Genomic DNA, 18805 nt, shown 5'->3' with positions numbered 1-18805 from the left:
TTCTGAAAATATTTCTCACAATATTTAGGCTTTACATCGACATAACGCTTCCAAGAGTCACTAGAATTTGCCTTTCTCTGTCAAATGGAACAAATTTCATCAAAAGCAGTCCAGGGGTTATCTCAAGAAAGTGTTTTTTGCGTTTTACATGTATTTGAATTGGCCGCGTTGGAGTTGGGCCCGAGCTAAAGCTTCCTCTTAATTCGGTTGCGCAGTACGCCGAGACCCATGCATTGCACACGTGCGCCTAGTATTACATGCCGTCACAACCGTTCTTCCTGTCTGTCGCCTCACGCTATCATTTGGCGGCACCGCTGCTTGACAAGCACGGTGGGTGTTGGTAACTTAACGAAAGAAGTAGGGGAAATTTAGGAGGTATTTGGGTCCCATCAACGTTGCTTTTTTGGACTCGTAGCGACTATTTAGCAAGCTTTTTTTTGTAGTGACGTAGATGGGCTGGTAAAATAGCCAATATGCGTCGTCCACATGTTACCCAAGGGAATACACGCGCCTCCATTTTCGTCTACGGTTTTCAAGGTATACAGTAGGTTTCATAAGCCATTTCAATGCACGAAGGCTACTATATTATTTGGCGTTCCATTCCTTAGCAGGCAAGTCTGCGAATGCTATTCAAGTAGTGTGAGTTTGTAAGGTGCAGTTCATGTTTGATTTGCGATGCTTTGTACTGAAACTACTTCATGTGTCCCAACTACTACTTGTGGCCGTTGGGGTTTGCTAAATCCCATTTTTGCATCTTTGTGCCGCACGAATGCGATAGCTCTCAGTCGCTAGGGCAAGCGGTGTTCCGTGGCCGTTGGTCACAGAAACTCCACTTCTTGGATGGTGAATACGTTGAGATCTGCGGCACCTTCAGAGCAATATATTGTCACGTGGTAGTGACGTTAAAGAACACAGTAGCAGTACTGTGAAATACAAAACTAGCTTTTATTGGGCGAACCTGTGCCCACAAAACAGGCTACACTTAAAGCACAACGAAAGCGGGGAACACAGTCGGCGATCGTCGGAAATCTGATCAGCGGGTCAAGCGCGTCGGCTTTTATAGAGCAGTCGTCGAATGTTCCAGACTAATCGTTCGGACCCGCGTCGCGTCAGGTGATGAAATCAGATAACATAACGTTCGGCGACAACAGACAGTGGACAGAAGCATCGATAACGTTCCAGAAACTTCGGATACATACAGGCGCGTCCCACGCTGTGCGATTACATTTGTTAGGCTGCGAAACGTGGTTGCCCGATAAAGATAAGTATACGTGTCAATATATACTCCACCCTTTAATATTTCGTGGAACCGGCGATGCAGTTTACATGTACACATGAAGGTGGCAATCGCATTGTTTTTTTGCACTTGAATACATTTCTATTTGCAGCTGATCAATTTATTCGTGTTGTTACTCTTCGTCTCCGTCGCCCATATACTGGTTGGGCTACATTGAACACCTCCATAGTTTTGTAACTCAACCTAACGGAACCTAACAAACTATTTTCTTTTATTCGATGCGCGCGTTGTCGATGTCGTCGAGAAATGCGAAGCACTCACCAAATACTCGAGATGTAAAGTTGTAATGATGTAATGAAATCGCCACTATAGGCTGGAAAGGCTTAAGTAAAGTTGGTCTCTGCCCCCCGTGCGCAGGACCCTGTTTAAGCCTGACCTGTTCATCGGTTTTGGACACTACACGCGAGGAGACAACTCGTTAAAAAGCTGTCGCATCGTGCCACCGACGCTATTCCAGAGACCTCCGGGCGCCGAAGACAGCTACCAGCACGACATGGTGAGTGTCAAGCATCTTACACCAGAGGAAATCGTTGAAGAGCATCTAACAAAGATAGCATTGTACATAGACAAAAGAAATGGTCAGAAGCCCCCGGAGGATTATTCTGTCAAGCGATGGCTTCCAGATAGTCCCAATATGACATGCTGCTGCGAACACATAGCTTTTTTTTCAGTCATTTACATTTGCAAGACCTTATCACGTACATCTAACCTTCAAGAGTTCAACTACTTTCTTATGGATACAATAGCTTTTGAATCGGTTTGAGTCGCAGCACTGATCGGCCAACGTAAGCTGGACGACGTGTAACACTAAGTTCCACTTGTGGGGTATATCAGATTAACACGAAGTTCCTAAACTCTAAGGCTAGATGACATGGCGCGCGCAGGGTGCTGTGTTCCCAAACTGCCTCCAGTATCGATCCGCGTTACGAGAGCGAAAAGGTAAAGGAAGGGTGAATAGGCAGGAAGCAACTGGTCTTCTACCGTACAGAGGGGTTAGGGGGAATAGAAACAAGAGAGGAAGGAATAGCAAGTGATGCGCGCGCGCTCATAACAGCGGTCCCCACGTAACTAAAGGCGGTCGCCGAGCCTAATCATATTTAAAAAGTGCAACACGGATCTGGTGGTGTTACTAACAGCATTGAAACCCTTGCAAAGGGTTTCAGTGCAGGTATCATAACCAGCCCACCAAGTTGCCTCCTTTGATTGCACTGTCTCCTATATTGGCTCATTTTACTCGGCCAAACAGCAGCCGTTTACGGCAGAGAGTGGAATGGGAGAAAGAATGCGTCACTTCAGAAAGCTGGCAGACTGGTAGATTGCAGGACAACAGTGAATAATTGGAAACTTGAAGCCATAAAATGGAGTTTAACGAAATGCGTTACGCAAAAATCCCAAAGTAAAAGAATATTCTTGAAACTGAGTCTCATGAATATTGTCTGGTCGGAAAGAAATATAACAAGATGAAGACGGGTACCAAAGCTAAGGAAATAAAGAGAGAGAGAGAGAAAAAAAACCTGAGATTACATTGTCAACAAGGCTTCCATGTGTGGGGTCTGAAACGGGGCGTTTCTCCTAATCTTTTGTTTAGTGGCGCGCACTAAACCAGTAGTTAATGCATACCCTTGTGCTCTAACGTTTATTTTTAGCAGCAGTTTGGAGAAATACCGACTCCAAATGTGCCGTGAAAATGATGACCGTTTCAGTCAACTCTTGTTTGCTGCGTTTTGTTGCGCAGTGCGGAAACATCTAAACTGAAACAGCAATGAAATTCAGTACAGATTTTGAGTACTGTTTCATCGCAAATTATGCATGGCAGAGGGCCTCCAGCAAGACGTCATGCTTTGACTACTGATTGACATGAATTCTGCAATTGCAACGTGCCCTCTTAAGGTACTCAAAAGATAATCAGCGACGTCTCGCTAGTTAACAACGGCGATTACGACGAAGCCTCTGATTTGTGCACCGCTGTTAGGAACCTCGGTCAGCGGAAACGATCACTTTGTTTTGTTGGTACATATGGCTTCACAACAAGTAGCGACATAATAGACGACAGAGTGAGCCAGAGCCCAAAACATCGCGATGCCCTGCACCCACCTGACCACGCTCTGTGTCATGACGTTATGACAGTCACCTCCTAGGAAACAAAACCAAAGCTTGGAGTAGAAAAGCAATTGTATTAAACTAGGAAGGTCAGCCTGAGGCTTGCAAGTATTTTTTTTCTGAGGTTTCAAGTTGCCGAAACTTCGTTTAAGGCTGAAAGTAAGAAGAGTTCCAAATACCACGTGAGAAAGGTTCTGGTGTACGTGGACGAGTTTGTAGCATTCCAGGAAGGCAGGTTCTTGGGCACAAACTAGGGGATGTCGAAAAGAGACACCACCGACACAAGCGCAAGCTTTCTGCTGAAATTTCATTAGCGATCACAGTGAAATTTATTCACAGACGATGTACAAGAACTTCGGTTGGTCCCAAAATGACAGAACACAAGAAAGAACTTTGAAAAAAAAAAGTCGATTGTACGAACGGTACGTGACACGCACAGGCGAAGAAATGGTAATTTATTGCCGCGGACCTTTCGATACATAATCTAGCTCCTTTTGTTTTGTTAGCCCTATTGAATGAGAACTTACGCATTCCATTCCCAGGTGTTTAATTTCTACCGCCTCAATAATTTATCTTGTCACCTCGTTGGGGGAGCCTGGCGACCACCTTGCAGTCCTATAAAACAGGCTCACAATCGCACTCCCGGTAATGAAGAGTCCCCTGGTTCGTGAGCAGAAGCCTGACGTCATGGAAATACCACGTCATTACTCCTTTAATGACTTAGGCAGTCGCAGTAAAATCACGTGTTATGATGAGCTAAACAAAAAGTGTGTTCGGGCACTGACCTTGAAGTGGATAAGCATCTACAAGTTGGAAATTACTCATTTGAAGCTGTGGGCAAGCACGCAAGAATCGCTCAGGGATTTCACTGGACGAACGATGCGTGTCAATTGCAAAAGCTTATATAGAGAAAAATGCTAATAATACTGCGAGAACATTCTAACAAAAAAAGAGGGGGGGGGGGAACCCTTGAGGTCATATGAACGCAAATATCATGAACGACCAGTGCCGGTTGGGGTGCTTGAGAAGAACGCAGCTATGCTGCAACAGTTCTATTAAAACTTTGGTGAAAGAGCTTTCTGAGCATTTCTAACGATTGTCCGTTCCTCGGGTTCACCGCCTGCCTTTGCGTTGTTCGGCGCAGACAGCGGGGTTCGAGAGCTTCAAGAAGTTGTCGGTGCCAGGTTTGGCGCTGAAGTTCGCGTTATCAGTGACCTTGAAGGGTCGTTTGACGGTGTCCACGGTGCCAAATATGTACGACTTCTTCACGCCGTGCCTGACCAACGAAACCGCCGATTCGTTCGCCACCTACGCCGAGGTGAGCCAGATCGAGCATAATCGTCACCGCCACTAGCCTCGTTAAGACTCGCTGCACCACAGAATTGACGCAATTACGGGATTACACCGTGAGCCCTATTTTCACGTCCAGAAATGAAAAAGAAAGTGCGTTGTCCTCGATCGCAAAACATGACACGGTGTTCATACGTGAAAAAATTATGAATGCTACGTCCTCGATCATTCACTCGGCTGCGTTTAACTGTAAGCGAGAGTAATACCTTTTAGGTTTACACAAAGAATAATTGTAGCCGAGCTACAAAAAATGGGCACCGCTCTGTGTCCCTGCCGGAACACTTCTTATTCCTGTCAGTATCAACCGTACACATGATCTCATATTTTGTGTCACCTGCGACATTTGAGCTACCACACTTGTTAAATGTGTTGCAGACTGATATAGCCTAAATATGGCGCCTATAGAATATATGCACTATATGCACCTAGCATGGCGAATTCGCGGCATGGGCACGAAGCGATCATGGCTTGTAGGAGTGCTGCAACGTGCTGGTTGTGCTTCAATACAAAATTTTTTTAATGCCAGTGACGAGAACTTCTCACTAGCACTTAACGTCGCTAATGGTCACTAATCTAACGTGCATGCCCTCCTTAGCAAATTCATCCTGAAAAAAAAAATGCGCTTATTATGTTCGAGCAGTTACGGCACATGCAGGCTAAAGGAAGCGTGCACTCTGCACCGAGACCAAGCACAGACACGTAACAGAAAGGGATATGCACTGGCGTCGCAGAGAACGCCACACATCGTTGCCCAGCCGGCACGGTGAAAAGCTGCGCTTTATCTCGATCCGCTTATCTCTAACAGGAAGGTGCAAGCTGTGCATAAGACGACAAAATGGCGCACGTGAAGTCGCCAAAGTATTTCAACAACTAAAGTTTATCAAAATGAGGAACAAGTACGCCTGCTTGAATGTTTGAATAAAAGCGCAAGGACAGCAGAGGAGACAGAGGAGAGAACAGAGCGCCCTGTTCTCTCTTCTGTCCCTTCTGCTGTCCTCGCGCTGTTATTCAAGCTTTAAAGCTTGTTTTACCAACAAGCTCAATACCACGCCATCCTCAAGTACGCCTTCCCTTCAAAGAGTGCCCATATGTGTGCAATTTGACTAGTGTATACACTACCCTGTTCTTGTGTACACTTTGGGAGTACGCTAGCCCTGTCCAGTAGTGGCAAGGAACGAAGAGAGCAATGTGTACTGCGAACACACAATACCCAATGCCGAACACACCATGCCCACGGTCGCGTGTAGCACGGCCACACGAGACCACTTCTCCGTGCGCACTACATACCCTGTCTGATGATCTGTCCGATGTGCTGCGTTCTATCAGCAGTGACGAATAAATAGTTCATCCTTCCTCGAACAGGCCTGCAGCCTATAATTAAAGTGACATTAAAGAGAAGCAGTTTCAGCTGTGTTTGTAAGTGATCCTTCTGCAATACCAACAAAGCCCCTCTTGCTGCGAGAAGACGCTCGTTAAGCCCGAAAACGATTAAAAACCAAAGATGGTTGGCGACGCACTCTTGGAAGTTTTAGCACTAGACCGCCGTGACGTCATATTAGGACGCCGTATGCTCAGGCCTAGTTAAACTTTTATTGGTAAAAATATAATATAGCGCATTCTAAAACAGCCATAAACTGAACGTAGCCAACTTCAACTGCATTTAACTGAACCGTAACAGAGGAAATGCAAAAAATACGTAGCAATCCGTGACATCGCACCAAACTACCAGCCCCGGTGTTTCGGTGCGAAATTAAAATAATAAAAAAAAACAATAAAACTCTGACCGTCATTTTCTCTTCTAACAACAACTTATTACCTGAAAATCAACGAAATCAGCGTTTCCAATAATTATTTGTTGATATAAACTGATGCAGCATTACCCTTTAGCGCTCCTTAAGATACCACGCGTAGTTTGGACGGTGATTCGATCCTATGAAGAAACGCAACTAAGTGTAAAGTTCATTAATGTAATTACGAGGTCTCACTGTAGAAAATGCACAGAGGATCAAATGAGCAGATTGAAGTTTTTACATCTTAGTACACAGTGCCTTGGAATAATACCATCTAAGCAATGCATTTTGTGACAGTCGATTATACTTTGTGAGCGAAACAGATAAGAGAAATTCAGGAAAGGTGTGGCGAGCATGTGACGCATAACCAAAACAGCCCAAGCTCAGTCAATGCAAAAAAATTGTTTTTTTTTTCGTGCCAGAAACGCGATTTCATTACGAGGGAAGCCGTAGCGGGGGAGTCCGAAACAACTCTGAGCACGCGAGATACTTTAGCATGAAGCTAAATACAAGTATGCTAACTTTTTTGCATTGTTGCCTCGCCTGAATGCCGCTGCCCTGGTCTGGATCGAACCGGCAACCAGGAGCTTTTGCAGCGCAACGCGAAAGCTACTGGGCTGCCCGCTGTGGGTGACTCAGCCACTACAACCTGCATGCTTCAGCCGTGGGCGCCGAAAATTCCGTCCGTCGTCGCGAAAAGACAACAGCCGTGTGACAGAAATGCTGCTGCCGTATTTCAGAACATCGTCGGAGATATCTTTTGACGATTCACACTGGGCTTTTGACTAAACCGCTGGCTATATTGTCCGAACAGATCCTTAGGTATTGGAGACCTTAGTGAGATCATTTTCATATATTGTGGTCTCTAAGTTGCTCCTATGCAAATGTTCGTGGCTTAAGCCATTGCGTTTTAGCGGCGTTATTTTTTTTTTCGCGCTCCTCACGTGACAGGTGTGCAAGAATCCAGGGTTCAAAACGGCGCCAATCTACGATTCTCAGGTGGACGCGACTCGAATTCTCCACGCCGTGAAGCCTGAAGTCTTCTCTTACGACGACCGAGTGGGACTCTGCAAGAAGGTGCGATCCACCGCACAACGGCTAAATTCACTGGCGAAATACAGATATAGAGATATCAACAGGAGCTGAACGCTCTGTGAGCGTGTGGCACTGATAGGAAGCTTTAGCTCGGGCCCAACTCCGACGCGGCCTATTCAAATGCACGTAAAACGCCAAAACATATTTCTGAAATAACCCCTGGACTGATTTCAATGAAATGTGTTGCATTTGAGAGAGAAAGTTAAGTTCTGGTGACTGTTGGAAGCGGAATTTCGATTAACGTCCTGAATGTTGTTAAAAAGATTTTCAAAGATTCGTAAGTTTAAAAAAAAATAGAAGCATGATGTTTACAAATTCATAGCTCTGCATCAAGAGCAGATATCGCGGTTCTGTAAACAGCATTCATTAGACCATTCGAAGCGGACAAATTTGGTACGTCATTTTATATCTTACGTGAATTGTTACGTTGTTTACAAGGGTTATGCAGAAGCTGTATTTCCATATTACTACAATTTTTGAGATTCATGTGTAACACATAAATTTTGTCTACTTTAGTTGTACTACCAGTTGCAACTCACAGAATATTATTATCATTATTGTTGTTGAGTTATAGAGTTATAAAAATTATTTTTTCGCTGTTTGAAAATTTAGAATTTTTGCCATTCTTTTATGAAAAATTAGACATTAATCGAAAATTAGAAACAAGAGTCACTAGATTTTAAGTTTTTCTTTTAAATGCAATAAATATCATCAGATTTGGTGCAGTGGTTGCTGAGAAAAATGAATTGTCCTTTTACATGTATTTAAATAGGAGCACTCGAGCTAAAGCTTCCTCTTAAGCGATAGCTTTACCCTGCCAGTACCTATTTTAATGGGTGGAAATGGAGAAATAATTCATATTTCCCACTGCACCAAATTTGATTGCTTGCTGCACTTAAAAAAAAGTCAAAATATACAGACTGTAAGTACCTTTTTGATGTTCGCCATCAACTTTTAAGGAAGGAGTTTCAATATTGCATGATTAAAGCTATACTTAAGCATTCAAATAACTCGGCGGTTAATAACAATATTGAATTCTATAAACTGCCCTTGTTGAGATACGTGAAGCGATAAAAATTGATTTTTTATGCGAAGCTCTGAAATATGCCACCAATTTGCATGTTACGCTTTTGTAATACCTCTCTAAACAGAGCAATTATCTCAAGTAACCTTATAAAATTATATAGAAAATTTGTCCACTTGAGATGATCTAACAGATGCAACTGAACATTTTATCAGTTTTTGATAATGGCATGTATTTTAGTGGCGCAAGTGATAGACATGGTCAAATAGCGCCATGCTAGTGGAGACGATTTATCAGTGAATTTTTCATTGAGATTGAACCTAAGTTTTTGGTGCTGGGTTATGGATTTGTAAAGATTGTACTCCGAGTTTTCTTACTTCTTTGATGTTGTTTCTAGAAACCTCGTAGGCTTAGAAGGAAGGTTTACGTCAACGCCAATTTTGATTTACCTATTCAAATGCACGTTTGTTTATTCATTTCAAATATAGCACTGTGTATGGTAACAAGTACACAGAAGTCGGACCGAGAGGGAAATACCATAAGTCTGAAATGCTGTAAACGCAACAAGGCTGTTATGAGACAACTCCTTGAGGGATATGAAAAATTTGCTGCATTCCACAGGTAAACCTAAATTATGGTAACTGCAAGAAGCAGAATTACGGTATAGTCTGTAATTTTTAACAAAAAGTTCCAGAACGTTGATAAACTTAGGAAAAGTTGAAGCGCGAGCTTCAAGAATAAGTGCTTCTACACCAAAAACACACATCGTGCAATTTGTTTGTGCGATATCGATATCTGAAATAACTGCTCGGTTCAGGAAACCGCATCGTTGAAGCCTACCAAACAGACAAATTGAACACGGGAATTTACATATTATCTTAATTTGTTATGATAGGCTGTGCTGAAGTCCCAGTCACAATTGATTGATGTATTTCAGAGCAGTGTCCAATGCATCGGTTTGCTCGCTTTAGATATATTGTTAAGTGCTGGCTTAATAATGATGATATCCTTCTTCATCGCTTAGTTATGGTTGTGAACTTGAGTGTTGAGCGTTTCTTAATTTTACAACTTCGAAGAATATCTTTCGTGAGTTCAGCAGTCTAAATAAAAAATCTTCCCAGAGTCACAATCTTTTTTTGAGACACAACAAACCTCACCAAGTTCAGTACAGCCGCTGCCGAGAAAACCAATTTATCCGTTACCATATATATATATATATATATATATATATATATATATATATAATGAGCTCTGCCGTCTCTAGCTTCTTCCGAAGCCAAATCGGCTTGTGTTGCAATGCACTCTTGATGGGCCAACTTCGAATACAAGCGCAGTGCAAGAAACGCAGATGAACACATGGCACGGCACAACGGTGTCTATGCGTTCATGCATTTTTCCCTGGTCCTCATCCTGGTTGCGCTAAACTAGTTCTGTTAAATAAAAATCCTGCGTCCTAGAGCTGATAAAGTGAAAGTGTTCCATTCAATGCAATGAATTTTGTTGAAATCGCTTCTAGGGCATTTTAGTGAGAGCATTTACACGTTTCACGAGCATCTCAATAAAGGGAACTCTTAGTTAAAGCCGACATAGAAGGCTTCTTCTTGAAAGCTGAGGCTCGGGAGCTCCTATCTGAATAGAATGAACTAGACAGAATCGTTTTTATCGACTACCATAGCACCCGCTCTGATTGGGAACTGCTCACGCTCCATACGCACGGCTTCCTGCACTCCCTCTGCGCGCTTGCAAACGTGGGGAAAACTGCACATTTCGCGCAGAGGCGCACAAATTTAGGTTTGCACTGCTCATGCCGAGCCAGTGCAAAGAAAGTTGTACATCTGTGCGCTGCACGTGCAATTCCCGCACGTCCGCACGCGTGCGGGAGGCCGTGCGGATTGAGCACAAGTCGCCCACTTAACCGCTGCACTGAGTGCGTTACGACCACATGCTAGTCAAATGGAACGCAAAGAAACAGGAGAGGACACACGGTAGAAGCTAGCTTCATTTGTCGACGTGTTTCTTTGCGCTTATATCATATCGTGTCAAGATGAACGAGCATGCTTCCTTCTCAAATATTAGTATTCATCGCAAATGTATAATTATCACCAATTTATGCGGTATTTTTTTCTTTCACAAAAGTAGTAAATCATACCGCTGTCCCAACTGAGACGGGTCGTCTTTGCCATTTCCTGGCAGAGGATGGAAGTAAACAGACTTGAAGACGGAGCTCTGAACTCTTATGCTGCTGTAACAGCAAGTTCTCGAAGCGTCCTTCTCATTCGTTGTACAGTATATTTCCCTGTTGTGGCCTGCCGAAATACATGCACTTAAGACTATCTGCATAGTCTGTGTGTGGCGCAAAACATGGCCCAAATTTGGATTTGGATACCCATCTGGGTGTCCAAATCTGGCATCCACGACCGCTTTCTTTTAGTGAAGAACCAATCTCGCACGCTATGGTTTTGGAGGCTGCACGCATCAAAAGCGATTGCAGAGCCAGGAAACACGTCCTGATAAACACCACTTACTAACAAGCTCCAAACTTGCGCTCTAGCTTTGAGGTTGGCACATGCAGCTCCCAACGACAAGCGCGTGGGTCTTGGTGGGATCTGGCACCTTATCTCGGAGGCCGTACTTACAGGGTAGTCTGGACTAACGCCCGAATTACGCTCCAGCAATATTTTCCTAAACACTGAATGAGTATTGAGATAAGTGCTGTCAATCCTGCAGTAAAAATGAAGTTCCCTTCCACTAACTGTTTTTTCATAGCGCCGTATAATAACTTGATACTCAAAGTTGGTCGAACACCAGTGGTGCATTTCATCGCAAATTTTGGGACCGCATGTCTGGAAACTGACATCATCCTCATAATTTGTTTTAAGTGCATATGTCTTTTGGTGTCACCACTACAATTAATTGACAACAATATGCACTCTAATTAGTTTAAAGATAGTCAGGAAAACTTTTTAATTAGTGACATATTAAGTTTTATTTATCATGTGAGTAATGTCCGTCTCTGACAGTAATCTATTTCAAGAAATTTAATTGTGCAATACGCCATGGGTGAATAAAAAAATTGTTTACGATAAAAAGACACGCCGTATTCTTTTTCCGATACACGCGATCTGACTACCGTTGCAGTTAGAACGCAGGTTCGGCGTAAATGAAATCTCAAATAAACTGAAACTGGTGAAATAGACGTTTTCTTTTGACCCCGAGGACAGCACAATCTTTTAAGCCGTAGTAAGGAGAGTCGCTTTCATTTATTTACTAAGTATTTCTGCTGTCACGTGCAAAACGGTTGTTTACATGCCATGTGTCTGTCATAAATTACAAAAATTGCTGTAAATTAAACATTTCTGTAGTAAATTTTTGCAGCGAGTCACTAAAATATAATTGACTAATGCAACTATGAAGCTTCTTTGTAGGAGCGACTATATTTATGTAGTCAACCAATGCTGTCATCCCGATAACGGGTTTCGCTATCGACGCGACAGCGCGTCAGATATACCGCAAATTCTTTTCTTGATTTTTGGGCCGTGTTATCGTAGCTTCAAACTAACACTTCTCTTGGTCTTCGCGCTCTTCGACAGCTGTGCACAATGAAGGCGCAAGATACATCCATGAAATTCGGGATCGCGGTTTACGACCTCGACTACGCCGACTTCTCCAACACGTGCGGCTCAAAGGACGGGCCGTTCTCAAGACTGCACCTGGTCCGCAACATCCTGAACTTCTTCAGGACGAGGTACAGAACCACGGCGGACACGGCAGACTGCGTGAACCTGGCCACGTGACCGGTGCGTGGGAGGCCCGAGAGATGCGCACTTCCGACGCCCTCCAACTTCGTCGATTCTCTGTGGAGCGATCGGAAAAAAATTGGCAAACGCTTGCTGCGCTGTCTGTGTGCCTGCATCGTTCTTAACTTGCCTTTTTCGCAAGTTATGATTTATACAGAGCGTTTAAGCGTCTCCAAAAGGTATTCTCATATACGAATTAACGCGTTGCCGGATCCATGAAGCGCAGTAGCATCTCTGGTAACATGTTTCGACTGCTTGTTCGGTCGCAATGCCCTAAAACGGTTTTTATTACATACCTCTCTCCTTGTCGGATGCATCGGGCAGACTGGAGTGAACACTGTTGCGTGCGTAGGCGTACCTGCAATTCAAAGTTTGGCATCCATGCATTTTTGATTTCTGAAACAGGCTTTCAGTTGAGTACCCCTTTATAAGCAGGGGCGAAACTGCTCCAAGCAACTGAAGTAGAATAAATTGGCACTGCTGCAGTTACTTTCCACAGAGCAAAGTAAAATGACTGGGCTCGTTGGTACGTACGTATGCAATGAAACGACACTTTTGTGCCAGACAAGAGGATACGGCGTGCATGAGCGTTGCCTAGCAACCATAGTGCTTATTCGCGGTGAAATGTTACCTACTTATACGCAGTCATCACCAACAGCACGAGAGCATGACATTTACAATTCACAATGAAGATATAAACTCGCTACCCCCCAGCATATAAAACACTGAATAAATCTGAATCTACCACTTGGCGACTCCTGCACACGCGAACTTTCCTAAACCCACTGCTATACAGTTGCATTTACCCCGATGTGTACTCCCCAATCTGCAAAGCGTGCGAGGACTTCGCTGACCTCTATAACATTATCTGGGAAGGCCCCAATATCTCGCCCACCAACACCCACCGCACTAACACTAAACGCTTCATAACTACGGCTGGGCAGTGAGAGAGTTCGATGCTCGGCTTGGACCTACGGAAGAGTGGCTCTTGGTCGTCCGGATGGCCGAAGAAGCCGCCAGAAAGCAAGGACTGGCTGCTGTCTGAAGAACGCGGAAACAGGGGGGTCAGTCTTCCAACCCCCGCCACCCCTGGATGCCCCACCCCTGCACCCCATCATCTCTTTCTCTCTCTCCAGCAAAGATACGGAGGATTCACTGGCGAATGTATCACCACAGTCGTGTATAACTAGAGGTTCAAGCATCTTGCACTTGAGATAGTTATTCACTTTAAGCGATTTTTGTTTACCGAGGTTCTGCTGTAATAGCTCTTACCCTTTATGCTTACATTCTCCACCACAAGATTGCGCCACCAACGTGGCTTTTCACCGAAACGTATCCTGTAACCAACTATGCTTTAAACTGCAATTCGTTCATAGCTAAAGCACTGCAGTTAAGAAGGCTAAAGCTCTAGCAGAGAGAATTAGCTCTTTAGTAGAACTGACTTTCATTTGCCAGGAAAACAAAAGTAAAGCAACAACTCGGCTCCGCATCTGCTGTGTCGGTGCGTTTACCTGTAGCAGAGACCGCATAAAGTGAAAGGCTCAGGACGCGTGTAGTGACTACACTCGGGTGACTCATTCGGACAACCTCAATCTCAATCTCGGCATATTTTGCCGGCATCAGGTAGCACTCCAAGCCTGGACATGTAGCGTACCAGAGGAGGGTTCGAACTTATGACCTTCAGATTAGAAGGCCGATGTTCTAAAAGAAGAGGAACAAAAAAACCGTGGAATTGAACTTCTGGCTATAGCAACCGAGCATCCGAGATAGCTCAGCCGGAAGACCCTACAGGCGGTGAGGCCACTTAAGTTGTAGAAGTCCAGCCGAGAGCAACGTACATGCCCAAAAACTAACTACAAGTGCCTGCGATAGAGAGGTAGGATGAAATTATTTATTTGGCTCGGGAGAGAGCGCCATTATCCTGTCTCTGGCAGCGTCGAGGGGCGCGGGAACACAGAGGAAAAAGAAATGCTAAGGAGATTTACAAATATTTCTAACAGCGTGGTTGTGAACCGCACATGACCAGGCGATTAGCTGACCAAACAGGCTTGGTATTTGAAGCAAAAAACCACCCTGAAGAGAGCTCAAACATAAACAGAAAAATTTCTTGATGAAAAGTCTTAATGCCAAACAAAGATTACCCCTCAGCGCTCGGTACGGTCGTATAGCTAGAAAACTAATTAAGCAGTTGAGAATTTCCAAAGCAAGAAAAAAGAAAAAAATGAAATAGGAGAAAAAAAAAGTAACGAAATATAGCAGAGAGGGTTTCCGCGCTCACCTGAGAACCACTGGCCTCGCACGCACAGGCATACACCGTTTACCAGCCTAGTCTCGCATGTGCTGCAACAGGCACTGTAGAAGCCTTTCTTGAGCTGGCGGAATGTGCATTCGATCAGCGTTGGCCCCGAGCTGCAGAAATCCCTTCTGTAGGGTATGAGCAATTCTATGCCCCTTATTAGTTGGAGAGAAGGCGCCTGTGAACTGATCAACTACAGAAGCGACGTTCACGCTTCCTGCATGGGGACAATCGTGCCGGAAGTGATTGCCGGAACGAGTTATGCGCCGAATCTAGGAAAGATCTACCAGTCGGGAATAAGGTAGTACTTAAAATGATACTAAGTTAAAAAAAATGAAGTTGATTGTTATTAGTTAACTACCCTTGCAGAAATCTGTTAAAAAAAAAGAACGTCTTTTCCGCGTGACAGAGAAAAAGCAAGCACAAAAAAGGCAGTGAGCTGAACCAGACGAGCGTCCGGTTCGCTACCCTACACTGGCGGTAGATTGATAAGGCGGATAAAGAAAATATGACTGGCGACGCCGCCTTCAAGCTGTCGCACTATCTCGCCGTGACGTCAGAAATTTTGATTAGATCTATTGAGACTTCATTCACGAACTTCATAATCAGACCATGGTTCTGACACATGAAACACCAGAATCCAATTTAACTCAATTTTGCGTTTTGAGAACTCATACTAAGTCACGACAGCCGGCCAAAACCATTGTTTTGAAGACCATGACGTCACTGTTACGTAGTGGTGCTGAAGGTTGGGCGTGGATTGAAATATATTGAAGTTTGGTTTTCACTTTTTTTCTAGTAACCAACCTCTTAACGGAATTTTATCGAAAAAGTTTGGCCATAACTTAGTCTAAGAAGACTATCTGATCATATAATAGCATTCTTTTACTTTGAAAACGATTAATTGTATGCGCTGAATGGACGTTTATTATTGTATGTCCATTTTACACACTTTGTATAGATCATTAGTAATCTATTCTTTCATGGGTGTGTAATTGTTGAGGATATATTTTATATGCTATGGCTATAATTATCAAGATCGGTATATACCCAGCGGCACAAGTGCTCAGTTATCCAAGGTGTTTTAAGACATGCATTCTCTTCGGGATCGGCCCATATTGTTGCTTAGACAGATATTCGGAAACAAAAACTGGTCTGACAATGCCAAGAATGCTATCCACATTACGGAGTTCTTGAATAACAATTTATCAGCTTAGCTTAGTTTAATACGAGCTTTCGTGTTCTTTGCATTACCGCACAAGCTGTCAGTTGGGTAGTTTGCGCTAACTCATGGCATTTCGTAACCATGGAATTTGAGTTTGTGTAAGTATTTGCAGGGCAATTTTTTTTTGTCACGAGCCATAAGCCTTTCCGGTAAAGTACTCGATGTTGCCAGCGTCTGCGAACATTTGTTAAATGTTACACAAGCCGTTAACTCCCGTATTTTTACTCGCGACGTGGAAGGGCTGTTTTCTGATGTAGCCAGACAATTCAACTCGACAAGAGGATTGCAAGGATTTATGGTTCTCCCAGCATGACGACACGTTTCAGTGTACAATTAGCTGGTGGCTGCATTTGCAAGTCGTTTTAATGTTTGTACAGGCGTTATTTTTATTATTACTCTTTCTCCTTCCTTGGACTACTTCAACAAGCTTTCATGTGAAAAACTGCCTAAGCAGCTCGTTGACGTTGCATTTGCTGTACCGAGTCAAATACAAAATATTTTTAGACGTGGCAGAGAACAGTTATATTGACGCCTGAGAGACAGCACACTGCCGAGCCCGTGCACAATGATCAAATGATCGCCAGTGGTGCCCTCTGCCATGCAAAACGGGCTTTTCGGATACCTCCATGATTCAGCACCACTCGTGCCGCAATATTTACGCCTTGGGAGCTATGCAAAGGGGGAAGGGAGCTGGGGAGGATCAGGTAACAGCAGATTTGTGGAAGGATGGTGGGAACACTGTCCTAGAAAGACTGGCCACCCTATATACACAATGCCTCATCACCTCGAACGTACCGGGGTCTTGGACGAACGCTAACAAAATCCTAATCCATAAGAAAGGGGACGCCAACGACTTGAGAAATTATAGACCGATCAGCTTACTGTCCGTTGCCCACAAAGTATTTATGAAGGTAATCGCAAATATAATCAGGAATACCTTAGACTTCTGTCAAGTAAAGGACCAGGCAGGATTCCGTGAAGGCTACTCAACAATAGACCATATTCAAACTATCAATCATGTGATAGAGAAATGTGCGGAATATAACGAACCCTTGCATATAGCCTTCATTGATTACGAAAAAGCGTTTGGTTCAGTCGAAACCTCAGCAGTCATGGAGGCATTACGGAACCAGGGTGTAGATGAGCCATATACAAAAATACTGGAAGATATCTATAGCGGCTCCACAGCCACCGTAGTCCTCCACAAAGAAAGCAACAAAATCCCTATAAAGAAAGGCGTCAGACAAGGAGATACGATCTCTCCAATGCTATTCACAGCATGTTTACAAGAGGCATTCAGAGACCTGGAGTGGGAAGAATTGGTGATAAAAGTGGTTGGAGAATACCTTAGCAACTTGCGATTCGCTGATGATATTGCCTTGCTTAGTAACTCAGGAGACCAATTGCAATGCATGCTCACTGACCTGAAGAGGCAAAGCAGAAGGGTGGGTCTGAAAATTAATCTGCAGAAAACTAAAGTAATGTTTAACAGTCTCGGAAGAGAACAGCAGTTTACGATAGGTAGCGAGGCACTGGAAGTGGTACGGGAATCCATCTACTTAGGGCAGGTAGTGACCACGGATCCGAATCATGAGACTAAAATAACCAGAAGAATAAGAATGGGCATGGGTGTGTTTGGCAAGCATTGTCAAATCGTGAACAGCAGGCTGCCACTATCCCTCAGGAGAAAAGTGTATATCAGCTGTGTGTTACCAGTACTAACGTATGGGGCAGAAACCTGGAGGCTTACGAAAAGGGTTCTGCTGCAATTGAGGACGACGCAACGAGCTATGGAAAGAAGAATGATGGGTGTAACGTTAAGGGATAAGAAAAGAGCAGATTGGGTGAGGGAACAAACGCGAGGTAATGACATCTTAGTTGAAATCAAGAAAAAAAATGGGCATGGGCAGGACATGTAATGAGGAGGGAAGATAACCGATGGTCATTAAGGGTTACGGACTGTATTCCAAGGGAAGGGAAGCGTAGCAGGGGGCGGCAGAAAGTTAGGTGGGCGGATGAGATTAAGAAGTTTATAGGGACGGCATGGCCACAATTAGTACATGACCACGGTTGTTGGAGAAGTATGTTGTTGGAGAAGTAAGCGGTTGAGAAGTAAGTAGAGAAGTCTGGTTGGAGAACCAGGCTGATGATGATGATGATGATGATGATGATCTGAGAAATCGTGCAAAGCACTTTGTGCACCGGACCCCACTCGTTAAAGGGAAGCTGAAAGGTTTTCCAGAAAAAATGAGTGAACATCTGTACATAATGGTTTTCAACCCTCCGAATTCGAATATCGTATCGAAATTGAGCGAAAGAAAGCGCAAATATATTTTATTTCGACGAAAAGTTCAGCAGCGGACACGCCCAGCTCGCGCGTCTCGTTTCCGCCTGTGATTGGTCGGTGCGCCTCGTGACGTCAACTCTGCCGCTGCCGACCGCTGCCGCTACACATGAAGCGCGGTGCCAGGTAGTTTGGTGCTGTTTTTCTGAGACGGTAATAGAAAATTTAGAGAGACTGCGTTTTTCTGAGGACTTCGGCGTTGCTCCCTACATGTACGAGCCGATTGCGAAGAGCCGACCTCTCGAAGAAGCAAACGATGCTGGTGCGAGCAGTGCTTTCGACGCGAACGAAAGCAGTCTTGGGATCTCCTCGTGTTGGAAGTGCTCTTTGGTGAGTATGTTTTTTGCAACGCGATCTAGTGATCTCGCCGATCTTTCGCCGATCTAGTGAGCTCGTGTCCGGTCAAACAACTGTAGTGTTGTGTTCCTGCATGCCTCCTCGTGGAACATAAGCGGGGATGCGATCGTCGGCATTTGTGCGCTGTTCA

The 18805-nt window shown here is 44.2% G+C and overlaps 1 protein-coding gene across 4 annotated transcripts in view; it reads left to right on the top strand.

Annotated features, from left to right (window-relative positions):
• LOC135921888 (uncharacterized) overlaps window positions 1-18805 on the top strand; it is a 91580-nt gene that overhangs the window by 21697 nt on the left and 51078 nt on the right. For 2 of the 4 annotated variants that reach the window (XM_070524432.1, XM_070524431.1), the window contains exons 9-12: window positions 1655-1793; window positions 4542-4715; window positions 7489-7614; window positions 12247-12667. The exons of 1 other annotated variant lie outside the window; for it this stretch is intronic. In XM_070524432.1, coding sequence (XP_070380533.1) covers window positions 1655-1793; window positions 4542-4715; window positions 7489-7614; window positions 12247-12450 — 643 coding nt within the window. In that variant the 3' untranslated portion in view covers window positions 12451-12667. Of the gene's footprint in view, window positions 1-1654; window positions 1794-4541; window positions 4716-7488; window positions 7615-12246; window positions 12668-18805 lie in introns of those variants that run through there. One more of the 4 variants, XM_070524433.1, reaches the window with a different exon arrangement.

This window comes from Dermacentor albipictus, chromosome 8 (assembly GCF_038994185.2).
Source record: "Dermacentor albipictus isolate Rhodes 1998 colony chromosome 8, USDA_Dalb.pri_finalv2, whole genome shotgun sequence".
NCBI classification, from domain to species: domain Eukaryota; kingdom Metazoa; phylum Arthropoda; class Arachnida; order Ixodida; family Ixodidae; genus Dermacentor; species Dermacentor albipictus.
The sequence above is the reverse complement of the archived record's forward strand: the minus strand, read 5'-3'. Positions and strand labels throughout refer to the sequence as shown.